General features: G+C 40.2%; 1 protein-coding gene across 1 annotated transcript in view; it reads left to right on the top strand.

The window, feature by feature from the left end:
* Positions 1 to 27,868, top strand: part of LOC124802718 (transcription factor mef2A-like) — a 619,300-nt gene that overhangs the window by 458,614 nt on the left and 132,818 nt on the right. The window contains exon 3 of the mRNA XM_047263686.1: positions 23,061 to 23,291. Within this exon, the coding sequence (XP_047119642.1) occupies positions 23,132 to 23,291 (160 nt within the window). The 5' untranslated portion in view covers positions 23,061 to 23,131. The remainder of the gene's footprint in view (positions 1 to 23,060; positions 23,292 to 27,868) is intronic.

Below are 27,868 nucleotides of genomic sequence, written 5' to 3'. Positions count from 1 at the left end.
TGCGTTCCCAATTTCGTAGAAGTTGTCCTACGAAAATTGCAGAAGAAGCACTCCTGGACGAAAGGATATTGTGACGATATTCTTTGGTCACAGCCTGGGGTTAGAGACCCGGTCCGGCACACAGTTTTTATCTGCCAGTAAGTTTCACATCGGCGCACACCCACTGCAGAGTGAACACACAATCTATTTCATAATCTACTGGCACCATAAAAATGTTATGAGGGTTTTCAAAAGAACTCTTTCGGTGCTATCCAGAACTGGCAGCAAAAGGGTTGTGCCAATTTATTATAATGTAGACCAAGTGGGTCTCTCGAAAATGCTATTATCTCATTAACTGTTATCCCCACAAAAAATGTTATTACAGTTGTCGGTAGAACTCTTAGGGTCGTATTAAGAAATGCCGTCAGATCTTTTGTACGAATTTATTACTTTTACCTGACAAAAGTGAGTCCCACATTAATTATCTCATATAATGTCATCGTCACAAATAATGTTATTATAGTTTTTGGTAGAACTCTGTGGGTGATATTCAGAACTGTCATCAGAACTATTCTACGAATTTTGCTATATTAGATAAAGTGAGTATCAGATTAAAACAATTATTGTATAAACTATTATCGCCACAAAAATGTTCTTATCATTTTCATTGCAACTCTTCCGGTGCTATGCAGAACTGCCAACAGAACTGTTATACAAATTTATTTTCTCCAAACTGACAAATAATTTTTTACCATACCAAAATTTTGCCGTGTTATTGTTTTCTTCCCGAAATTCTGTAGAACTATTCGTGTTTTGAGCAGGGAAATCTCGAACTATTGCATATATATCAAGAACTGTGAAAAAAATTTATATTTATCGTAAAAGGGGTTCAAACTTCACGGGAAATGCTCATAAGCATTCCTTAATAATGGCAGTTACTACGTAAACAATTACCTGCACAGAATATGTTACTAGTTTTTTCGATAGAACTCTTACAATGCTACCCAGAGCTGGCATGAGAGCATACGAACAGACATAATTTTTTTTTTTGAGTAAGAGTGCCCCACAATTAATCAATTACCATACAAACTATTACAACCACAAAAATGTTATTATGATTATAGATAGAAGTCTTGACGTGTTAACCAGAACTGTTCATCAAAACTGTTGAACGAATTTACTTTTTCTGTGGAGAAAGTGGGTCTAACATCAAAACAGTTACCGTAGAAACTATCATCGCCACAAAAAGATGTTATTAGGATTTTCGATAGAGCTCTGGGTGTTCTGTTCAGAACTGTTGTACGAATTTACTTTTTGCGAAAATTGACAAAGAATGTATTCGATACGAAAAATTTTTCGAGTATTGTTGTTTTTTTCCGCTAAATTATGCAGGACTATTCAAATTTTGTACAAATAACTCTAGAACTATGACATTTCTATCAAGAACTCTGAAAATATATATATATTTCTGAAGAAAAGGATTCCAACTTCACAGTAAGTGAAGAGGTTCCCTAATTAAATTGCAATTATATCGTAACGTGTTAGCTGCACAAAAAATTGTAATTAGGATATTCTATAGAACTATTTGGGTTCTGTTCAGAACTGCCCTCAGAACTGTTGTCCGAATTTACTTTTTGCGAAAATTAATAACGAATGTTTACTATACGAAGTTTTTTTCGAGTATTGTTGTTTTCTTCGTTAAATTCTGCAGAACTATTGAAATTTTGTACAAAGAACTCTAGAACTATGCCATATCTATCAAGAACTCTGAAAAAAATATATATTTCTAAAAAAAAGGGTGCCAACTTCACGGTAAGTGAAAAGATTTTCTCATTAAAATGCAATTATCTCGTAAACTATTAGCTGCACAAAGAAATGTTACTTGGCTTTTCGATAGAACTCTTGGAGTTCTGTTCAGAACTGTGCTCAGAACTGTTGTACTTATTTACAATTTGCGAAAATTGTCGAAGAATGTTTTCGATGCGAAAATTTTTTCGAATATTGTTTTCGTCGCAAAATTCTGTAGAACTATTGAAATTTTGTACAAAGAACTCTAGAACTATGGCATATCTATCAAGAAATGTTAAAAAAATATACATTTGTGAAGAAAAGGGTGCCAACTTCACAGTAAGTGAAAAGATTTTCTCCTTAAATTGCAATTATCTCGTAAACTATTAGCTGCGCAAAAAAATGTTACTTGGGTTTTCGATAGAACTCTTGGAGTTCTGTTCAGAGCTGTGCTCAGAACTGTTCTACTTATTTACAATTTGCGAAAATTGACGAAGAATATTTTCGATACGAAAATTTTTTCGAATATTGTTTTCGTCGCTAAATTCTGCAGAACTATTGAAATTTTGTACAAAGAACTCTAGAACTATGGCATATCTATCAAGAAATCTGAAAAAAGTATACATTTCTGAAAAAAAGGGTGCCAGCTTCACAGTAGGAGCTCTTATGGAATTCTTAATTAAGTTGCAATTACCTCTTAAACTATTACCTGCACAAAAAAATTTCACTAGGATTTTCGATAGAACTCTTCACGTGGTGTCCAGAACTGTCATCAGAACTGTTGTACGAATATATTTATATTTTCCGTAAAGAGAGTGTGTCCCATATTAAATCAATTTATCTCAAACCATTATCGCCATAAAAAAAATGTTGTTGGGATTTTCGATAGAGCTCTTGGGGTTCTGTTCAGAACTGTCCTCAGAACTGTTGTACAAGTTTAATTTTTACGAAAATTGACAAAAAATGTTTTCGATACGAAATTTTTTTCGAATTTTGTTGTTTTCTTCGCTAAATTCTGCAGAACCATTGAAATTTTGTACAAAGAACTCTAGAACTATGCCATATCTATCAAGAACTCTGAAAAAAAAATATATTTCTGAAAAAAAGGGTGCCAACTTCACAGTAAGTGAAAAGATTTTCTCATTAAAATGCAATTATCTCGTAAACTATTAGCTGCACAAAAAAATGTTACTGGGATTTTCGAAAGAACTCTTGGAGCTCTATTCAGAACTGTGCTCAGAACTCTTGTACTTATTTACATTTTGCGGAAATTGCCAAAGAACGTTTTCGATGCGAAAATTTTTTCGAATATTGTTGTTTTCTTCGCTAAATTCTGCAGAACTATTGAAATTTTGTACAAAGAACTCTAGAACTATGCCATATCTATCAAGAACTCTGAAAAAAATGTATATTTCTCGAAAAAGGGGTGCTAACTTCACACGACTGTCGTGGCGGGAGTGCAGCCACGGAGGGAAGGCAGGAGTGTGGGCGCAACGTCGGGCCGGAAGCTGTGGCGGCAGGGGACGTGTAGCCATCCAGCCTGCATTCTGGCGGAAACTTCCCCCAGAAAACGACCAGAAGCGTACTTCTTCACCTACTGCTGCTATGAACCAGATCAAGAAGGCGGCGACTGCTGCTGCGGTGTGGGCCCAGATCCACCTGTAGGACGAGAGGAGGCGGCGGAGGCGAAGGCTCCGTCTCCAGCTCCACGGGTCGTCCCGCAGTGTTGTGATGACACCCTCTGGCCGCTGCTGCGGACGCGCTGTCCTCTGGACCTGTGAATGTGGGGGAAGAGAGACTGAAAGATCGTCGTGTATGTGACAGAGGCGAAGTTGATTTTAATAGCGGCGCTGCAAGCCATCGGGACCTGAAAGAAGATACGTGCAAGCGCCAAGCCGACGGACGATCTCGCCTTGCGCCCACCGTCTGCTGCCGCTGAAAACCCTGTAAAAGACAATATCAAGCGGCTCGAAGCGATACTTGCGGCCTTCCTTCGGCGCCGGGTGCTGAGGAGGGTGGAGCAGGTAGTGCAGTGTGCGATGGCGGCGGCCGTGAAGCAATTCCGCCGGCGACGGTCCATCTCGTGGGCGCGAACTACATGAGGCGAGAAACAGTTGCAATGCTTGATCCCCGGTGTGTGCGGAGTGAAGTATGGCCATCTACTGCTTGAATGTTCTGACAAAACGTTCCGCTTCGCTGTTTGACTGTGGGTGAACGGTACGCTAGTTAGATGCCGTATGCTATTCTGTTCACGGAATGTTTCATATTCATTTGATGTGAACTAGGTCCGTTGTCTGATACTTTACTTCAGGTAAGCCTACGAGGCAAAAAATCGATGACGACACCTGAATTGTGCTACGTGACGTTGTCGAGTTCATTGGAACAGCAAAAGGAAACTTGCTATACGAATCAACCACTTTCAAGCAGCGAGTGTTCCAAAAAGGTCCCGCATAGTCTATGTGCACACGTTCCCATGGGGATTGCCAAGCAGAGAGCGGAGCGGACTGATTTTCCGCACATGCGTGACACTGTGACGTAATTGTTCTATTTGGGCGTCCATACCCTGCCAAGTACAGTGTCGACGTGGTAACTGTTTCCTCCCAGTGTCCCTCGTGAAGTAACTGCAACACTTGTTTTAGGGATCAAGACACGTGACTGGCCACTGTCATTTTGATCAAGATTTACACCTTTCTGTACAACGAGGCTGTGCCGACGTGCAAAGTGTCGGCGTACTACAGATTTCTTTATGCTATTCAAGGAGTGAGGCCAAGATGTGCGAATATATGCTAGAAAGATGTTCAAATCTGAATTAGCTTTCGTAGCCTGTGCAATTTGTCTATACTTCAGCGGAAATTATTGAAGCAATTCAGAACCCTATCGATGTGACATCAAGATGTAGCAGAAGCAGCTAAGTCTGTATCAGGGCCAATCGAAAGACGTGAAAGTGCGTCCGCATTACCATCTTGAGCTGTCGGACGGTACATGATCTCGTACTGGTATTGAGACAACAACAAAGCCCATCTTTGCAATTTTTGGGCAGTTCGTACAGGAATCGGTTTCGTCGGATGAAACAAGTACGGCAAAGGCTTGTGATCTGTTACTAAGTAGAATTTTCTGCCATACGAATAGTGGCGAAATTTGGCGACACCACACACAATAGCCAAAGCCTCTCTTTCAATTTGTGAATAGTTACACTGAGCTTTGGACAGCACTTTTGATGCTAAAGCAATAGGTCTGTCTTTATCACCAGTTCTGTGTGAAAGCACTGCACGGATTCCATGAGAGGAAGCGTCAACTTGCAAGAGAGCTGGTTTGTCAGGATCAAAGTCAGCTAAGCATCGGTCACTGAGCAATGCGTCTTTAAGTTTTTGGAAAGCTATTTGACACTCATCTGTCCATACAAAGGCGACGTTATTGCGATGGAGCTGCGATTTGTGCAGCATTCAGTATGAACCGAATGTAATAGTTCATTTTCCCTAAAACTGACTGCAATGCTGTGATATTGCGAGGAACTGACAATTTTCGTATGGCTGACAAATGCGACTGAAGAGGATGTACACCTTGACAGTTTATGACGTGACCAAGATACAGCAATTTAGGTTTAGCCCTGCATCAGATATCACATGAAATAAAGCAAGTAAAATTTGCAATATGTTCTTCAGGTGTACGACCTGCTACGACAATGTCGTCCTTCACTCGTAGTTTGAACAGTTTGGCATCAGTGCAGTCAGCTGTTCCAAATACCGTTGAAAAATGGCGGTAGTGGAAGCACTGCCCGAAGGCAAACGCAAATATTTAAACAAAACCAAATGAGTATTTACGACACACACTTTTTGTGATTCTTCATCGAGCGGTATTTGAAGATATGCGTCGCGCAAATACATTTTTGAAAAGTAGCGCCCAGTGCCTAATTTGTCCATGAGATCCTCTGGGGCGTGACAATGGATAAGTATCAATGACAGTTTGTGGGTTTACTGTAGACTTACAGTCAACACGGAGGCAAGTGCGACCTGAAGGTTTGGGGAGCAAAACGAGTGGACTTGCCCACTGACTAGCTGACATGGGTGCAATAACGCCACTATCTTGCAATTGTTCAGCCTCGACTTCGTGCCGTAATGCAATGGGAACAGTTCTGGCCCAGCAAAATTTCGGCTGAGTGTTTTTTTCAGTGTAATATGTGCAACAAAATTGTTAGCTTTGCCTAAACCTTCAGAAAAAGAATTCCAGGAATTCATTTAGCAAGCTAGCTACACTGTCTTTTGTGTTGAAAGCAGACACTGGCAACACATTGTCCTGAAAGTTAAAGCCAAACAAATCAAAATAATCAAGACCAAACATGTTCTCACGCGCGTGTGATTCGAGCACTGTAAAAGTCACTGCTCACATATGCAAGTGATACTTAGCAGGCTCCGGCCGGAGTGGCCGTGCGGTTCTAGGCGCTACAGTCTGGAGCCGCGAGACCGCTACGGTCGCAGGTTCGAATCCTGCCTCGGGCATGGATGTGTGTGATGTCCTTAGGTTAGCTAGGTTTAAGTGGTTCTAAGTTCTAGGGGACTGATGACCTCAGTAGTTAAGTTCCACAGTGCTCAGAGCCATTTGAACCATTTTGAACTTAGCAGGCAAAGTACATGTTCTGAGATCCGGAATGTCTTGTCCATTATAAGTCGTCAATTGCGTGCTGGTTTTAGACAGGCATGGAGAGCCTAACAGTTCATATGTGTGACAATTTAGCAATGTGGCAGAGGCACTCGTGTCCTGAAATTTCACACATTTTACACAAACAAGTAAATGAACAAAATGTTTCTTTGATGTATCACTCTGAAAACTGCACACTTCCTAGGTTTGCTAATGCCCCTCACAGACTGGAAATATACTGCATTAATGACATGGGCCTTGTGACAATAGTTTTGTGAGTGGGCCGAATTCTTATGTTTCTTGTGTAGCAAACATACGGATGGCACATGTCCTTTCCTACCTGAAGCGTAAAGCCGTGGGCAAACGGACCGTGCTGTCGAACGTTAACGTCGAGCGTGCCAAGTTCAACGTGCTGCTGAACGCTCAGGAACGATGCGACTTGTGCATACGGTACGTGGACCCCATGGTGGTATACGCGATCGCAATGCACTCCAGCGGCAGTTGAAGCTTGTTTCTAGTTCGTAAATCACACTTTACTCAACGGGCGCGCGTAAAATTCCCACGTTAGCTCTATTAAAATGTATATTTCCTCCATCGTTCACGAAATGGAAAGTGCCATGTCCTATCAATAAGGACACAGGTTTATAAAAGTTCCATTACGAACAGTGCGGTACAAATTTGGAATACTTCTCAGCATAAGATAAACATTATTTCATCATTCAAAAAAATAGTTCAAATGGCTCTGAGCACTATGGGACTTAACATCTGTGGTCATCAGTCCCCTAAAACTTAGAACTACTTAAACCTAACCTACCTAAGGACATCACACACCTCCACGCCCGAGGCAGGATTCGAACGTGCGACCGTAGCGGTCACTCTGGTTCCAGACTGAAGCGCCTAGAACCACACGGCCACACCGGCCGGCATTTCATCATTCCCACATTTTAGTAAAACCCCAAGGTCAGTCTTACTTGCTCCCTGTTCCTACCCAGTAACAGAACCTTTGCAACATGTGAATTACGAATCGAAAAAGAAAAAGGAGCAAATTATCTTTATACAAGTAGCGCAAGCTGTCCTGCAGATTAAGCCAATCGAACATATTTACATAACATCAAATATTATAGCATATACTTATATTAAACTAATAATAAAGTATCAGAACCTAACAAAAATGCGAATGTTAGGAAAAAAATTTTGTAGTGTTAAAGACGTGAACCACTGCCCCAACAAAAACTCATCACTGGATAGAGACGCTACTCATTACGCTTTTTTTAATCTCATTTTTTTTGTTCGTTTTCGTTCGTTGTATCTTCTCGAGGCGGACGTCGCAAGACACCCGTTTCAGCTCGTCGTTGATCCATTAACTCAGTTTATTTATTACAGAGGGCAGCTAACCCCCTGACCGAACACGCTGAGTTACCGTGCCGGCTTGCGCTAAACCAATAACACGCTCCTTGTCTTTGATCATATAGTGTTACCCCCTGCTAAAAATGTTAATCGTAGATAATTATGTTACTAATTGAAATTTAGTTATAACAAATCGTACCGAGAACAATGCGTTTTGGATGGATCTTCAAGTGTGTCGCTGCCTTCAAATAGCCTACTCTCATAATACACAAGTTACAATAATTCTTTTGCCACGAATGTGATGTTTCTCATTATTTTATTGGAACGAATCACACAGCTAACAACGGGTTTTCCGGTGATTCTCAGTTTGCTGGTGCTCAGAAACGGTATATATACATATAGGCTTGAATGAATGCCAATATGGTGCCTCACAACTCTGTACTGGAGGGAGAGGGGTGCGTGTGACGTAGGTGGCGTTGTGCCATCTCATTGGTCAACGCTCAGACGCACGCTCAGAATATCTGACATGCCAGATATTGCTCTGCACATTCGGAAAGGCTCCCGGACGTGCTGTTCCACTCTATGACGTCAGAAACTCGGCACGCTCGACGCTCAGATGCACGGTCCGTGTGCCGACGGCTTAACACTGAGCTTGTCGGGAGGGGCAGTCTTGGCGTTTGAGCTGTGAATAACACTGCGGGCAAGACTTAATTCTGTTCGCCTGTGTAGCCGCCTGTTTAGCAAACTGCTTGCGCGGCATGGAAGGTTGTTTACTCAGCGTGGCTAGTGACGCTGCTGGTGCGGAATGGGGCGATCGCAACTAAGGGGCTCAATCCGGCAGATAGTTTGCTACTCAGATTTATGAACCGACAAGGCACCTGAATCATACTGATGTAATATTAGCACTACCTGCTGAAATGATGGGTCGAACTGTTTCAAAATCTGTTCTCTGAGTTTGACATCAGGCACCTTGTACAAAATCACATCACACAACATAACATCTGAATATAAAGCACCACAAGCACATTTGAATTTTCATTGTCTTGTCAGACTCAGACCCTGCAGATCTGTTACCCACTCGCAATAAGTTTGTTCAGTTTTTTTTTTTTTTTTTTTTTTTTTTTTAGTTAAAGAATTTAGAATTTATACCTAGCTGCTACGACATTCACTTGTTGGTCATAATAGTTTGTTGGGGAGTCTATGACTGTGTCATAAGCAAATCCACTTACAGTGGCGTTAGGGAAGAGTTTCTGAATTAATCTGAACACTGCACTCGCTACTGTCGATAATAGATACGGAAGTTTCACACTACCTGGTACATTGTGAACAATGACATGCACTTCAAACTGGGGCGACTATTCGAGCCATTCCTCGCCTTGTACACAGAACTGTCGAAAAGGTGGTGTAGCAGCTGTAGTAGGTGGTGCTTGTTCTGTCAAGTGCGAAGCATTAGAAAGTAGCTGCTGGACCCTGTTGAGCAGTGCCGATACTTGCCGCGTCTAAAACTGAAACATCTGCATTAGCTGTGTGACATCTAACGCTTGCGGCTGTAGCGCCAGAGCAGGGAGCCATATTAGAAGGCAGAAATGCAAAAAAATATACAAGGCAAGCAATCTAAATAACGACAAAAGCATAGAAAAGTCCTGCAACGCCCACCTGAAAACACTGATTAGCAAAAACGACAAGAAACTGTTAAAGCAATAAGCGCCTCTGCAAAGTAAGGCGCCAGCACAAAAACACAAAGTCTGTGGCCGCCAGGCACGGGGTTTGTTTGTAACACCTTATCACCAGTTGTTGGGTCTCGCCCACTCGCCTCGTACAGGATGCCTAAGGGACGAAGCGTTCTCGGAATGCTATACAACAGTTCAAGCAAATAAAGTTAGTAGTTTTATTTCTATAAAGCTGATAGACAGTACTTAACTTAGATATTTATAAGTAGTAGTCGCAAACGATGGGCGACATGCAAACAGTTATGTTCGTCGCTATAGACAAGTCCAGACAATCAACTGTTCAGGATCACCACTAGCCGTTCTTGTAGCACGCTCTGTGAATACGTTCCGCTAATGTCCCTACACTGAGCCAATACTGAATACTAATGACTGTATACTGTTTTTTTTTCCTTATTGTGATTTATTGTGATTTAGGGCTGTCAGTGGCACAATCCGCCGCTCTTCATCCAAGTGACATGGCAACTAAAATAAGAATAAAATGTTACATACATAAGGTGATAAAAAAGGGGAACATAAAACAGAGTAAAGGGAGAAAATGGAGGTAAAAATAGACTGACAAGGAGACGTTCATGGGGAACAGTTAAAATTCACCAGAAAGTTAAAAAACACAATTGGCGATTCGTAAAACACAGAGAAGACACTGAATGGACATGCACAGTTTAAAAGTCGGCCACAGTATTAAAAACACTCCAGAACAACACACTTAAAACCCACTTGTAGCACACACGACGAATAATAAAACTGCCAGGTGGGACCTGCCGAGGGAAAGGTCAGAGAGGATGGAAAAGGAGGGGAGAGCAAGGCGCAGCAGGGGAAGTGGCGGGATGAAGAGAGTAGGGGCGTCAGCGGGTACACGAAGAGGCAGGAGACACGTGGGGTGGGAGATGAAGAGGGAAGACAGGGCAGGAGGGAGTGCAGAGACACTGAAAGGGGGCACAAGGGAGGGAGGGGGAGTAGGAGGGGAAGCCGCTCAGGAGGAGAGAGGGGGAGGAGAGGGAGCCCTGAGGAGGAGGCAGGAAGATGGTGTTAGAGTCGGTAGGAAGGGTAGATGTCAGGGCGAAGCTCATCATCCGGGAGGGGTAGACGATGGAAGTTGCGTTGGGAAAGGAGGCGGAGGGTGTGGAGATGGAGAGAGGGTGGGATACAACGGTAAAGGCACGGCAACTGGTTGGGGGTGGAGAGACTGTATACTGAGCCAATCTGAGCACTATGTACAGCCGAGGCTGGCAGGAGCGGCGCTTATATTCACTTCTTGCAGAGGTCGGTCCTTGTCAGCGGGCTATTGGCTGACGTTTCCTCTCGGTCTTCTCTGAACTTCTGTTATTTCCCTCTTTGTTCCGGCACTTGTGGTTACGCCAGAACATATGTGGATATTGCTATCCAATGACTTTTGTCAATTCGGTGTACATGCACATCTCCACCTAGATCAGAGGCGATTAACTCAGACAGCACTTGTGGCATACGATACGGCTGTTCAGCCGCTGGCGCAAGAGAGCTGCAACACAATGTCATTTGAGCGTCGGACACCAGTCGCTTGAGGGTATGCCACCATTGTACTTCGTTATGCCTTGCCCACTGCTGCAACTGGAACGCAGCCATCGTATGACTTCCAAGCAGCCAACTCCTATGCAACGGCTTTGGCAGTTATGTCGCCACTCTAGTGAGATTCTCGTCGCATTTTGTGTGATTTCATAATTAGTACTGTCTTATTTAAACCTGGTGGTTTGTGACAAGCTGGCTGAAACAGTGGAGTGGCAACGGCGTCTATACAGTCCTTGGTGAAGAATTATCAAACGAACATGGTTCCCCAGATAACACAAATCCATCTCAGCTATCGCGGTCTGACATTAAATTCCAGCCTAAATCTCTACTTCCCAAAATGGAAATGCCCTGTGGCTAGGGTCTCCCATCGGATAGACCGTTCGCCTGGTGAAAGTCTTTCAAGTTGACGCCACTGCGGCGACTTGCTTGTCGATGGGGATGAAATAATGATGATAAGAACAACACAACATGCAGTCCCTGAGCGGAGAAAATCTCCGACCCAGCCGGGAATCGAACCCCGGCTGTTAGGTATGACATTCCGTCGTGCAGACCACTCAGCTACCAGGGGCGGACACTTCCCGAACTGAAGAACAAACACACTGTGAAGAACACAAAAGGCCAATAGCAAAAATCTGCAGCCAACAATACTTTTACCGACTTCTGTAGTGAGCAGAGTACTCTCACAGAAGCAGTCCGAAAAAACATTTTTTACCAAGCTTACTGCCAGAGATGGAAAGCATGACTACTGAAGCACTATCCTTGGTTGTCGGCATTCTAAACTCCTCCAGTTTACCACATTTATCATCCCACAAACGACTTCATATGCATCACCTCACAGAGGAATGTGTAACCTCAATTACAGATGGCACAACCCACAAAATATAAACCTCCCACGAATGTCAGTATCCATCAGTTATTTTGTTGCAATGGAATGCTTGCAATCCAAATACCTGATTCCGAGAACTCACATCGTTATTTTTAATTTCTTTATATTCAAAAAAGTGTTGATTATATCGTATGTAATGGGTGTTAATTTACCGGGTGGTTACAATTAAACTGACGGCATGCCAAGTGCTGCAGTGCGGGCTGTATACATCGCAGGATGCTGAAACGTCATAGGTATGTTCACTACTCGGTGCGCTAGCGTAGTGTGCTGCTACCAGGTGAAAATATAGCTCTAGAAGTGGTCAGAATGTTTCCTGTTTTGACGTCAATATGCTGTTTGTCGCTTGGCGATCCGTATTGACTTCTTTTGTGAAGTGATTGTTGGTGTAAATCAGGGCCGGGCATGGCACCCCAAACTGCATGCGTGCACGATGTGTGGGCCTCGATGTGCTCGGTGTGTCTCGGTTTTGTTTGGTACTTCGCTGAAATGCTCGATAATGACGCGACATTCTGTTCAGCAGGGCGATGCGGCGCTATTTGTTCATGAAAATTCTTAGCGTCTGTTATGCAGTCGCATAATCGCCAGGCAGCGCAAATATGTTATAGAACGGCAGTGCACCACAACCCACAAGGAATTTAAAGATTTAGTTGACGATGAAAGGGAAAACAAGTTGGCGGACCTAAAGAGATGCTCTGCTGCACAGCGAGCCGATCTCAACGATAAAATCATTGTGTTTGTGCCGTTTCTATTTATACATATGTGCTTGCAGAAATCCAATGATCATATAATCCGTTCTGTTGTATCTTATTTCTAGCCGGCAACCATCTGCAGCGGCCCGCCGTTGAAAGCAAGCTGCAAAAACAGCGCTCTGAATTATCAGATCTGATAAATCTTTCAGCCATGGCGAGTTCATTATGGAGTGCATTGTTCACAGAGCGGAACTCGCGGTGCCATTAGAGGTACGAAAGCCTTCCGAAGTTAGTATTTCACGACAAATAACTTGTCGTATAGCTAACATGGCAAAGCAAAAGCAAAAGCAAAATATCCATAAACATTGACATGGAAGGACTGTCACGTGATAAATTATTACGTCACGGTTTTCGCTATAACAGACAGGGGAAGGAACAATTAAAATTAGCAGTTGTACAAAATAAGTGCATTAATCTTTCAAGCACCAAGTCTGCTTAAATATGTCAGTGTCCTAACAGAATAAATACAGTTTGAAAGCTAGTGAGATAAAAGTGCCGAAAATGAAACAAATGCTTCTTGACAAATGAATTATAATTTGAAGCACCACAGCACAAGAATGACAAGATCCAGATCCCAGAGAACCAGCTACCAGGAAGACGTCACTCATCTCTCAAAAGGACGACGATTCTTTTCAGTTAACAACGCTAGATCAAAAAAAGAGGTTAGTGGTCAAGCACGACTCAATCAAATCCGTAGTTCAAGCTTTAAATTGCCCCATCAGAATGCTCAGTCTCTTTCTAATAAGCTGAATGAAAAAGAAATCTTGTTAAACGATTTGAATGATACTTCTGATTTATGTTTCACTGAGCACTGGTTGAACAGTAACATGTTAGAACTGACAGACTTACCTCAGTTCAGATTAGCAGCCACATTTTGTAGCAAAATACTCAGGCATGGTGGTAGCTGCATTTATGTCAAAAAAATTAATCAATATAACCAGATGTGATAATTATCCAGAGAAAGAGACGTAGAACTGTCAAACTAAAATAGTTATCATCTGTGTGGCGATAAAAAAAGTTTTCGTAATAATATGGGAGAGCTGTTAGAGAATTTCAACACTCTCAAGAAAAATATTTTCGTATGCGGAGATTTCAGTTTTGATTTCTCCAAACCGAATAAATTTAGAGATGAAATTAAAGATTTACTGAAGTCCTTTAAATGAAAACCAATTGTAACTTACCAAACTTGTACAATTAGTACTTCTATAACAACCATTGAGCAGGTTTTTGGAAGTACAGATAAATATACCTGCAACAACATTGTAAACATTGGTCTTAGTAATCACCATGCCAAAATACTAACAACAGCTGTTCCAGGAGACATAAAATTCCAAAAAAACTAGAGCTAATGTCAGGTAGTTCAGTGATGAAAATGTAGATCACCTTTGTTCTCTCTTGCAAACAGCCAACTGGAATGATGTCCACAGATCAAATAACACAGATGACAAGTTCGATAAATCTATGGTCATGTATAAACATTTTTGTGAAATAGCTTTTTGTAAACAAACATCAGTAATAAATTCAATGCAGAATCCAATTAATGGATCCCAGCAGGCTTAAAAATATTGTGCCAGAACAAAAGAAAATTATATGAATACCCAGTCCCATTTTTATTAATTATTTTAAATGATATAGCGAATTTGTAGCAAGTTATATCAAAAGCAAAGAAGATGGAAAACAACAATCAAATCGAAAATTACAGATCAAGACTAAAGCAACCTGGAATATCATAAAAAAAGTAACAGGTACTACTCGTCAGACCACAACATAGAACTTAATGAAAATAACAATAAAATAACTGACCCTACAGATGTAGCTAATTTAATAGCAACTTTTCAGATACACCACAACACCTGATTACTAAAAATTACAGCTCAGAAACAGACAGCAGTACACTACATTCAGATTCAAATATTTATACAGGAACTCTATTCATGTCTCCAATAACACCCAAGTAATTATTTATGGTCATTAAAAGATCACCCAATAAATATTCTACTGTTGCTGATGAAATACCAGCTATTATCATCAAAGCAAGTGTAGTGTTAATAATAGAACAATTATTAGATATTTTCAATCATCACTGAGAGTTTACTAGTGAGGAGACAAATTTGAGGCTGCAAACTGTAGGCCTGTATCAGTACTGTCAGGCTTTGGCAAGATTCTTGAAAAACTGATTCCTAGAAGACTAACAGCTTTCCTAAATAAAGATATGATAATAAGTGATACACAACATGGATTCAGAACTGGCAGATCAACTCAGTCAGCTAGTTTTACATTACTAGATGAACTCTAACAGCAGTTAATAATAGGCAACATGTTTCTGGCATATTACTTGACCATAGTAAAGCTTTTAATGTAATTGATCATTACATTCTGTTGCAGAAGCTACATAATTACAGACTACGAGGCATACCAAACAGACGGATCCCCTCCTACCTTTATGATTTGTCAACAGAACACTTAAATAAAATACAAGATACAAAAATGCAATCAATTTCTAATTTTCATAGTAATGCACAAAAAAATCAGATACGGAATCCCTTAAGGATCAGTCCTTAGGCCCATTTGTTCCATTCTTTATGTTAATGATCAATAACAATAATTAACTAAAAGGAATAACAGTACTTTTTGCAGATGGCACAAATATCCTAATTAGGTCATGTGATGAAGACAGTCTACAAAAAACAACTGCAGATGTGGTACATGATTAACACAATGGTTTTGAACAAATAAGCTAATAATCGGTTCTGAAAAAACTGTGTCAATCAATTTCGACACTTTCACAGGAACACCATTTGGCAAGACTGATTTTTAACATTGATGGAAAAACCGTCTCATCTGTGAATATGACAAAATTTTTAGGTACACCTATCCAGGATAATCTGAAATGGGAGAAACACATGAATAATGTAAATAAAAAGTTAAATACACCTACATATGCTGTAAGAATCCTCCTGTAAAATCCAGGACATGCATTAGTGGTCACAATGTACCACAGTAGTACCCATTCACTACTGATGTATGGAACTATATTTTGGGGGAACTCTATATGTAGCAGAAAAATATGTGGGCTACAAAAAAAGATTGTTAGCATAACAACACATTATAAATACAGAGATTCATGTAGACCAATATTTATAAGTCTCAGTATACTGCCCCTTCCTTGTTTATATATCTGTAAAGTACTAATCTTCATAAAAATAAGCATTTTAAAAGAAGACAGTATCTTCAATCATAATTGTGGTTTCCATGCTCATGATACTAGGTGGAAGCATTACCTGGATGTCAATACAGAAAGTACAAATATTTTTAGTGTCATATTGGAATTATATAATCACATTCCATTCTACCTGAAACAGATACTAAATTTATCTAAGTTTAAAGTGAAACTAAAGGAGTACTTGCTTGACCACTGCTTCTATTCTTTTTCTGAGTTTTTGGAGCACCAAGAAAATACATTCTAAATGATCACATAATTATTCTTAACCATAATATGTTATTAGTATTCAACATGTACCAATTGTTGTTTTCTAAATCACAGTAAGTATAAACTTGTATGTACAACATCAAACCTGACTTATCCTATATCACTTATAAAAACTCTGCACTTAATCATGATTTACAGCATGAATAAAGAAATACAAATACAAATGCAAATAACTGACAATCATAGCAAGTTTGTTGCATTCTCGATTGCTGTGGATGATTTGATCGACATTTTGGACACAACGCAACTTGAATGTATGTTGTGGAGTCAACATAAATTTGCACATGAAAGAAGAAATGTTAGATTTGGTGGCAATGAAAGACACAAAGAGAGCAATCGACTTGCTGCAAACTGTTGAAGAGGCAATTGAAGCCGTTGGCCTGAACTGAGGCATGTTTATCTCCGTTACCATTGATGCAGTGCCAGCAATGTGAGGGGCACAAAATAGGCTCATAGTATTGTTACACAAAAGCTGCAATGGTCAACAGACACCTGATCATTACAAGTTTTATGTACCCATTCACAATGTAGAACTTCAAGAAATTATGAAGCAGATTCACCATTGCTAGACCTTCCTTATCCTTCATTTGACTTATTCATTTGTGAAATATCTGCCCTTAAAACCATCAAATAAGAGCAATCATGTCTTTTTTGTTATATAAATAAAAGTGGAATTTTGCAGCTCATGCTTCAATAATTGGCCTGGAAAGTGGCACACCTTTACTTTGCTTTATTAAAAGCCATCTATAAACACATTCATCAAGCTCACTGTCATTTTGTGGTTTCACTCCTTTTCTTTACTTCCCCACATCTACATGACTACCTGCAATTCATAATTGAGTACCTGGGCAGAGAGTTCATTGAACCACTTTCACGCTATTTCTCTACCATTCTATTCTTGAAAAGCCCATGGGAAAAACGACACGCAAACCTTTCTGCACATGCTGTGATTTCTCTTATTCTATTACGCTGAACATTTCTCCCTGTGCCAGTAGACGCCAACAAAATATTTTCAGATTTGTAGAAGAAAGTTGGTGATATAAATTTCATGAGAAAATTTTCATGCAATGAAAAAGTCTTTGTTTTAATGATTTCCACCCAAATTTGGGTATCATATCCATGGCACACTCTCCTGTATTTAAGGATAATACAAAATCAGCTGCCCTTCTTTGAATTTTTTGATTTCCTCCATCAATCAATGTTATGAAGATCCCACATGGTGCAGCAATACCCTAGAAGAGGACAGATGAGTGTAAAGTAGGCAGGTTCTTTAGTACTTGTGCATCTACTACATCTTCTAATGGTGCCAGACATCACTTTTGTTTTACTTGATGACTACAAAATGTGACCTTTATGACAGGAAATTGCATATCTAGTCACACAACTAACACAGTACTCTACAGGCACAAATGTTAATTAGAAGTCTCTTATGGGGAACAGTGTGAAAAGTCTTCTGGAAATCAAAAGATATGAAAGCAATTTGACATCTTTCATCGATAGTGCTCATTACTTTGTCAGTATAAAGAGCTAGTGGTGTTAAACAAGAAAGATGTTTTTCAAATCTGTGTTAACTATCTGTTAATAAATCTTTTTCTTCAATGTAATTCATAAAGTTCAAATACAATGCGAGGTCTGTTCAAAAAATTCTATAACTTTGTCCACAAATTCTTGTATGCTTACATTTTACTTATTGTGCATGGTCTCCTTCGAAATACTCATCTCCGCAATGATACACCACTCCCAGTGCCATTTCCACTTCTGGAGGCAGCCTTTATGCACCTATTGCCGGATCGCACTGTGCGCCATTTGCAAATTTTCTTTTATCTTGTCTGTCATTGCAAATCTTTATCCCTTCAATGGGATTTTCGAGTTTTGAAAATAAAAAAAAAAGAAAGAAAAACCCAATGGGTGAGGTCTGGAGAGTACAGAGGATGAGGTAGCACAGTGATTTTGTTTTTTGTGCAATAGACACACATCAACAGAGATGACTGTGCAGGTGGGTTATAGTGATGCAAGAGTAATGAATTGTCTCACCACATTTCAGGCTTTTTCCCTCTCACAGATGTCGCAACACATCCTGGTAACACCATAAATTAACAGTTTGTCCCTGTGACATGAATTCATGATGACCTAATCCTTCAGAGTCAAAGAAAACTATTTGCATGGCTTTGACATTTGACCTGACCTGACGAGCTTTTTTATTATTGTCGTGGAGAACCTTTCCCTATCCATTCTGAAGACTGAACCATGGTCTCAATATTGTAACTGTAGACACACGTCTCATCACCAGTTATGATTATCTTAAGGAACTTCTTGTTCTCATCTGCACAATCCAAAAGCTCTTTCAGCTTGCAAAGTGAAGGTCTTTCTGACCTTGACTCATGAGCCATGGGACAAATTTGCAGCAACACAATGCATTCGAAGATGTTGTGTCAGGATTTCATGACATGATCCAGCTGAAATTTTAAATCGTTCTGCAACCTCTCAGTCAAGTCTTCGATTGGCATGCACAGTTTTGTTAACATTCCTGACATGAGTGTCGTCGGTAAACATCAAAGGGCATCCCGAAAGAGGGTTATCTTTAACATCCATCTGGCCATTTTTAAACTGTGTGAAGCATTTGTAACACTGAGTATGGCTTAAACACTCATCACTGCAGCCTTTCTGCATAATAAACACAATGAACAAACTAGAAACATGGTTCCAGCTGAATGGATTAAGATTGAACATCCCCAAAACCCACATAGTCCAGTTCAGAACAAAACAGTCAAAGCCCCAAGAAATTAAAATAACTCATAAAAATCAGGATATAGAAGAAGTAGATTCTGTAAAGTTTTTAGGGTTAAACCTAGATAAAAATTTAAATTGGAATAAACATGTTGACTACCTGTTAAGCAAATTATGTAGCTTTGCATTTGCTAAGCAAATATTAGCTGGTGCAACAGACATGAATACAAGGAAAATTGCATACCAGAGCTACTTTCAATCAGTTGTAAGGTACGGTATTATTTTTTGGGGAAATTCAAGCAATATATTGCGCATACTAAATCTACAGAAAAGAATAATAAGGAACATGTGTACTGCCCATCCGAGGACATCATGTCGCCCACTATTTGAAAAACAACAGTTATTAACAGTTCCCTCCTTATAAATCTATGATATTATCATCTTTCTACATAACAATTTAGAGTTATTCAAAAAAAACTGTTTCAGTCACTCATATAACACAAGAAACAAAGACAATTTTATGCTTCCCACTCATCGGTTAAACCTATATGCGCAGTCTCCTCAGTATATGGCAATGAAAATCCATAACAAGCTAAAAGGAAAGAATGTTCTGAGTATGAAGCTAGAGACACTGAAAACAAAGCTATATGATATACTTGTCAAACGCTGCTACTACACTGTTGAGGAGTTCGTGAAGGATGAACTGAACATTTGAGCAGGATAAATTTACACATAGTCTTGTGTGTAAATGCAGCTGTCCTTCACAGAAGGGAGGAAAGAAAAATAAAAGTTCATACACTCCTGGAAATGGAAAAAAGAACACATTGACACCGGTGTGTCAGACCCACCATACTTGCTCCGGACACTGCGAGAGGGCTGTACAAGCAATGATCACACGCACGGCACAGCGGACACACCAGGAACCGCGGTGTTGGCCGTCGAATGGCGCTAGCTGCGCAGCATTTGTGCACCGCCGCCGTCAGTGTCAGCCAGTTTGCCGTGGCATACGGAGCTCCATCGCAGTCTTTAACACTGGTAGCATGCCGCGACAACGTGGACGTGAACCGTATGTGCAGTTGACGGACTTTGAGCGAGGGTGTATAGCGGGCATGCGGGAGGCCGGGTGGACGTACCGCCGAATTGCTCAACACGTGGGGCGTGTGGTCTCCACAGTACATCGATGTTGTCGCCAGTGGTTGGCGGAAGGTGCACGTGCCCGTCGACCTGGGACCGGACCGCAGCGACGCACGGATGCACGCCAAGACCGTAGGATCCCACGCAGTGCCGTAGGGGACCGCACCGCCACTTCCCAGCAAATTAGGGACACTGTTGCTCCTGGGGTATCGGCGAGGACCATTCGCAACCGTCTCCATGAAGCTGGGCTACGGTCCCGCACACCGTTAGGCCGTCTTCCGCTCACGCCCCATCATCGTGCAGCCCGCCTCCAGTGGTGTCGCGACAGGCGTGAATGGAGGGACGAATGGAGACGTGTCGTCTTCAGCGATGAGAGTCGCTTCTGCCTTGGTGCCAATGATGGTCGTATGCGTGTTTGGCGCCGTGCAGGTGAGCGCCACAATCAGGACTGCATACGACCGAGGCACACAGGGCCAACACCCGGCATCATGGTGTGGGGAGCGATCTCCTACACTGGCCGTACACCACTGGTGATCGTCGAGGGGACACTGAATAGTGCACGGTACATCCAAACCGTCATCGAACCCATCGTTCTACCATTCCTAGACCGGCAAGGGAACTTGCTGTTTCAACAGGACAATGCACGTCCGCATGTATCCCGTGCCACCCAACGTGCTCTAGAAGGTGTAAGTCAACTACCCTGGCCAGCAAGATCTCCGGATCTGTCCCCCATTGAGCATGTTTGGGACTGGATGAAGCGTCGTCTCACGCGGTCTGCACGTCCAGCACGAACGCTGGTCCAACTGAGGCGCCAGGTGGAAATGGCATGGCAAGCCGTTCCACAGGACTACATCCAGCATCTCTACGATCGTCTCCGTGGGAGAATAGCAGCCCGCATTGCTGCGAAAGGTGGATGTACACTGTACTAGTGCCGACATTGTGCATGCTCTGTTGCCTGTGTCTATGTGCCTGTGGTTCTGTCAGTGTGATCATGTGATGTATCTGACCCCAGGAATGTGTCAATAAAGTTTCCCCTTCCTGGGACAATGAATTCACGGTGTTCTTATTTCAATTTCCAGGAGTGTATTAATGTTAAAATTCTTTGTATCAATTAGGCCTAAGTTGTGTTATCCATTTTTTGACGTGTCTCCTGTACACTAATCATATGATTAGAAATTGTATGTTATGAGATGAATAAAATACTATTCACTATTCACTGTCTCTGTAGAGCTTTTCTGGAGTTTCACACAAAATGTAATGCAGATGCGTTGCTTCTCTGCATCTTGAAATTCGCAAAATGTGTGACTTTACATTCTACTCCATATGGCACTGAACAATAACTAACAGACATGCAACAATGGAACATACGGCTGCTACACATAAAACACAGCCATGTGCACGGGTGTCAAGCACAATTTGTTCCAACACACCAGTAACAAGAAATTATGAAAGTTCCAGAATTTTTTGAACGGACTTCATGTGTGTTCCAGAATCCTACTGTAAATCAACATTAGTGATATAGTTCTGTAATGCAGTGGATTACTGCTATTTCCTTTCTTGAGTATTGCCTTTGTATCACCATGTTTCACACAATCAATTATTTTTAGTTTATCACTCACTGAATATCTTTTTCATTTCTGCAACACACACACACACACACACACACACACACACACACACACACACACACACACACAGAGAGAGAGAGAGAGAGAGAGAGAGAGAGAGAGAGAGAGAGAGAGAGATACTCAGGTTTTTGTTCAGGGCCAATCCTGATATAATGATACTAAGACAAACTGAAAGTGCAGTTTAGTTACCCTTAATCTTTTTGGTTATTGTTTTCAAGGTTTGAAGATAGAGGGGTATATGCAGACTGTAATAAAATTTTTATATTGCATTATATCTGAATGTATGGTATATTTGACTGTGCTATTTGAGGATTTTACTGCACTTGGAGGGTGAAATGCACCAGCTAGCATCTTGCTCAATAGTTTAAGGCATCACTCTTCTTGAAGAGTAGCAAGATTCTGTTGAATGTGTAGCTATACCGAGTTTGCTCTTTGCATTGACAACATATTAAATTAGGGGATAATATTTATGATTGATTTTACTATTTCTGTGTTATCTGAATGTTGCAAATATTGTGCTTTCACATATTACACAAACATATGCAAACTATGTATTATGTATATTAAATACAAACTGTATATAGAAATTAAAATTAAACTTATACAAGTTAAAATATTAGGGCTTATAAAAAATTACACAAACTGGAACTAAAGAGTACCTACATCCTACATTCTGTGCAGCATCTGAATGTATGTGCTAATACAGTATCAGAGTGAGTTCAAAACCTTAAGTGATATGTGATTTCTTACCAACTCATTCACTTTCATGCATTTAGAACACATTTGTATTTCACTAGTAACTATATCTTAGATCCTTACATTTAATGACTTTTTTTCATGTTGATAAAGTGGCACTACTTTAAATCGTAGATTTCTTAAAGAGTTCTAGGTTAATTATTTTCAGAGTAGGATCAAAACGTATTAATAATCATTACATATTTCAACCCACTCAAAATTTTTAAACGAAGTCCAAAATGTTTTGTCATGTCTCATTAAACAGCACTATTGTTTTCCTTGGTTGTTTCTGACTTGTTGACCCTGGTCATATTACATGCCTTGTTTTGATATTCTATCTCTTGAAAATTTGCATCATTGCATTCATATTTGACATTAGATATGTTATTGAAAGAAAAATCAGATGCCAAGAATCACAGCAAATTGGTGACTTGTAAGAAAGTTTGAATACTGCTGGTAGAGAGCCCCCTCTTTTAGACTGCACCTATTAGTTGTTTCATTATACTTAAAGTTATGCATGTTTATATATGCCATTACAGTTTCTGGTAAAAGTATGATTATTCAGGAAATTAAAATGTGCTTTCCATTTAGATCACAGAGTAAATTTATTACTGATCCAGGCAGGAAATACCCTGCAGTTGATCTGGCTGTTCTCATGTAACTTGGAAAATCTATTTTACTTTACTGTAGCCACAACAATACCACCACCACCTCCACCACCACCGCCAACGCTCAGTCCCCCAGTATACCAACAAGTGGAAATGCATCCTGAAGCACCACCAGTTCGCTATGGACCTTCACAGCAGCAGCTGCCCTCCCAAGTTCATAAGCAGCAAGTCCTGCAGGGAGATGAAAGGCAAACACAGCACATGCAACAGCAACCACTTCATGCCTACCAGTATCAGTCTGCTAGTCACATGCGTGAGTAAAGTAAAAATGGTTAATGGTGTGGCAATGAATAGAGGACATTGAAATATGTCATTTTTGTTAATAAAGGAAATTAATTCCAAATATTAGTCTGTGAATGTGTTCCAATTCAACAAATGATTCCTGACTGGTTTGTATGGATGGTCATTATTAATACTATGTTTTGGCAGAGCCATCTTCAGATACTAATCAAGCATAATTCATGTACAGGGTAGTTTGTTGTACAAAAGTAACCTTTGATTGTGAAAAAAGTGAATAACTCACAGAAATGTTTGATATAGCATTGAATGCAGTATATCTCCAAGTTTTATTTACAGATGTTGAGTGTGGCTACCTTTTATAACACTACAAATGTCCCATCTGTAATCAGTTTCCTTAACGTCTTGATGTACGGTGGCAACTGCTTGTGTTATCCATTGTCACAGCTCAGTGATTTATCCAGGAAACAGAGGAACAGGCATTGTCTTTAATGTAAGCCCACTGAAGTCTATTGGGGTTAAATTAGGTGATCACAGTGGCCAGGATATTGTTCCACCACATCCAATCCAAGGCAGTAAATTCCTGTGGAGGTACGGGATGTCTTCACAAAGATTATGTGATGGTATGCTGTCTTGCTGTAAAATAAATTCTGTGCCCATATTATGTTGTAACTGAGCCATCAAGTAAAGTTCAAGCATTTCTAGGTATGATATGCCAGTTTGAGCTGACTTGGCGGAAAAGACAGGACTGTAAGTCTTGTTAAAGCTTACAGCACAAGAAATGTTTACCTTAGTTGAGTCCTGAACGTGTTCAATTATGTGACATGGTTTGTACTCACCCCACATCTGAACATGCTGACTCCTTTTGCTGCAGGTATGAAAGGTGTCCCCACCAATGAACACAGTTTTATTAAGAAAATCATCTTCAGTCTATATTTTGTTAAACATTTCTACAGAAAACTCAGCTCATTTTTCTTTGTCAGTTTGTCTTAAAGCCTGCAACAGTTTCAGGTAGTAGGAGTTGAATGCAAGCATTTCCATAATACCATTCACACTGCAATGCAAGCCACATTCAATTCTAAGCTGGCACAGCTCTTTGAGTTACCCAGACTACAAATGTAAGATTGCCAAACTTGTTCAACTGCTGTGTCACAGATTGCTGGCTGACCTTAACCCAGAATTCTATGTGATACACATCCAGTTTTGGTGAAATGATTGTACCAATCTGTAACAGTTGGAATTGAGGTGGTGGCTGGCAATATTTAGTCTGGAATCATCTCTGAACTGTAGTAATGGATTTGGATTCATGAAACCATAAACAATACTGTGCACACTCTCAACTGTTATGGCTCCATTATGACTTTTGGAATAACTTTTACGTGCATGGCACCTAATGGGAATGTCAGAAACTAACAGTGTTCAGTGGAAATAAAACTTGAAGATATAGTGAATACAGTGCTGTATCAACCATTTCTGTAACTTGTTTAGCCTTTTCGCAATTAAAGGTTACTTTCATATAATGAATTTATGAACCCCTGTATTATAAGTGCTGAGTCTAATAGCTTCCACACAGAAGATGAAGCAGCAATTGCCCTTACGTGTTGTTTCTCTAATTATGTATTTTTGTCATGCAAGTTTCATGTAATTCACCCACATCCAGCATTACTGTCAAAGATGTTGCTGTGCATAATAGTATTGTACAATCCTGAACAGCAAAGAATTTAGTCATCAGAGTACTGACATGGTGATACTAAATATACAAAATAATATACTTGCAATCATAGAATACTAAAGTAAATAAATACTTGGGCTAATCCATTTATAGTGGGGAACAACTTAATAAAATCTGATTGGTCAGTCAATCTGGTCTGAGAGTAGCAGGACGTACAGAGTAAATAAAATCTGTGTGAGTTTTATGAAATAATATATATTGCAACAGTCACTTGTTACTAATATTTTATTAGCATGATGCCTTTTGGGAGCATGCTGCCATCATCAGATGCACTTACAGTTACTTTTACAGTGTAATTAATATGATGTGAGGTTAGTTTCCTTTGCTGCGAGGTTCTGTTTTGAAAAACATGCCTGCTCAGGAAGATAAATATGTTACAGTGTGTACATTAAATAATAAGAATGATTAGTCATTTTTGAAGTGTGCTTACTTACATTTTTGTTGATATTTTCATTGTCTGACACATACAGCACAGTAACATACAACACTTTCACAATTATTTGCTTACGTCAATCTGAACAGTCTTAAAAGCTAACATAAACTAGTTTCTATTTATAAACCAATAGTATACCTTGAAGATGAAACATTTATATCTAGAACTATTTAAGTTATTGCAAAGATTAGGTGAGTAGTTGGTAAAGACAGTTTTTTCCCACATTCAGTAGCTGTTCAGGATGTTCTTTTGATCTCCAGCATTTCAAGCAGACAGTTTCTGCCCATTGTACATGGTGTGCAATATGGTGTAAATTGCTTATAAAAAGCACTTGGGTTTCCAGCTGGGTGGCTACTGCTCATCCTTCTTGCTTGCAAAGAGTCTTTTTTTCTTAACAGAGAGCAGAATGTGTCATAATATTGAAAATAGCCTCAGAATGGGGAAACATTACATATGGAGTGCTGTATGGATTGGTACTGGGCTCTAAGCTACATAAATTATCTTTCAATGACTTTAAGAGGCAGTTTGAAAGCTGTAATGTTTTGTGTAAGTTTAAAGTTGAGGGGGGAGAGTGGAAAGAAAAGGGAAGGGAAGGGACTATTGATGTCAACTGCATCAGGAATTATTCAGAATCAGTGATAACGAGTGAAAATATCTGCTGGACTGGGGTTCAACCCTGAGATCTCCTGCTTCTTAGGCAGTTGCATTAACCACTGTGCCATACAGACTCAGTGTTGATTGCACAGACTATCTCAGCATGCCCCTCAGCCGACCCACATTTCCATCTGATGACACCTATCTGCAGTCTTCCATGCTCATTACTTTGAGATTCCTGCAGGTCGGACATTATTGTGCATCTGCAATGAAGGTGGTGGATTCATTGCTCATCAAGGTGAATGAATCCACCACCTTCATTGTGGATGCATGATGATGTTTGACCTCCTGGAAGAATCTCAAATTAGTGCCAACAGAGGCATGGACAGGAAATGTAGACAGGTGGCACTAGATGGGAATGCATGTTGGGTGAGATAGTCTGTGCAGTTGTGACAAGTAATTTGTCAGGGTGGTGCAGCATTAATATGACTGCCTAGTAAGCAGGAGATCCTGGATTTGAATCCTGGTCTGGCACACATTTTCACTCACCACTGTTGATATCAATAGCCCTTTCCTTTCATTTCCTTTCCTATCTCTCCCCCTCCATCTTCAACATACATAATATGTATCACAGCTTCAGATTTCACGTGGTGTCTCTTCTTTTGGACATGTTTGAAAGAACAGACACCATGCATTCATGCAACTGTTCTAACGGTTTAGATGACTTGAAGTGTTGAAGTATGTATGCAAACTTCCAAGTCTTTTACGAGATGACTTACTTGAGGTGTTTTACCAGACTTTCCTGCTGGCTGGCCTGCTGCTGCAAATTCTCTTTCACTTCTCTGAAGAATGCTGCTAGGTACAGGAATTTCTTAAAACTCTTTCTACTTATACAAATAAGTAGATATACCAAGTTTCATTTGCTTCAATTAACGACATATATTTTAACTTCTTACATTTTACAAATTCCACACATCACATAAATAAATATTGTTTTGTAAGCCTCTTGTGTCTCCAAGCATTACAAATGAGATAAGTTACATATGAGAGAAAGTTGGCTTAAAAACCATGTCCATTCTCAACATGAAACAGAATACACTTCTTCCCTTCACCAAGGCTAAGCCAAAAGTTTTTAATAGTTCTTTTTCAACTATTCACATTACTCTAACAACGGTCAAAACACAATTAGAACAGAGTAGCATAAACACTCCATGGTTCTTCTGTCCATTTTCACTAAACTTCCATGGATTGACCGACAAGTACTTGTTGGTGCAGTTCGACCACCACATATACATTCTCCTTGCGACTTATTTCCAACCTGCACACACAAACATGTGATGCACAGTAGATAGGATTCCATTTTCTCGCACTCATATCTAAAATATCGTGTGTTTGAGATGGTAGAAGGCCGAGTGGTTCTAGAATTTATGCAGAAATTCTTGAATCACTACACTGTAATGTTTGTTGAAAACACAAGCATATTAATCAAGGCTCTCAACCATAATGTAGCAGACACAACTTAAATGATAGCTGAGCACGACTGCAAATGTTTCACAGGTAACAGATTAATTCTTAATTTCTCAAAGATGTGTATTATACACCTCTAAACCAACAATCATGATCTGTTAGCACCAAAAGCGGATTCTAAATGTCGTACTAAATGAAACATACTGTGTAAAGTTCCTTGTGATCCAACTGGAATAAAAGTTAGAATGGGAAAAAAATACATAGATACACTAATCCTGAAACCCAGTTCAGTGTGTTATGCCTTTAGATGTGTCTCTCCTTGTGTTGACCTAAAGACAAGGATGTCACCTTATTTTGCATATTTTCA

The sequence above is a fragment of the Schistocerca piceifrons genome, chromosome 6 (genome assembly GCF_021461385.2).
Source record: "Schistocerca piceifrons isolate TAMUIC-IGC-003096 chromosome 6, iqSchPice1.1, whole genome shotgun sequence".
Classification (NCBI taxonomy): Eukaryota; Metazoa; Arthropoda; class Insecta; order Orthoptera; family Acrididae; genus Schistocerca; species Schistocerca piceifrons.
Note: the sequence above shows the minus strand (reverse complement) of the source record. Positions and strands in the feature narration are given on the sequence as shown.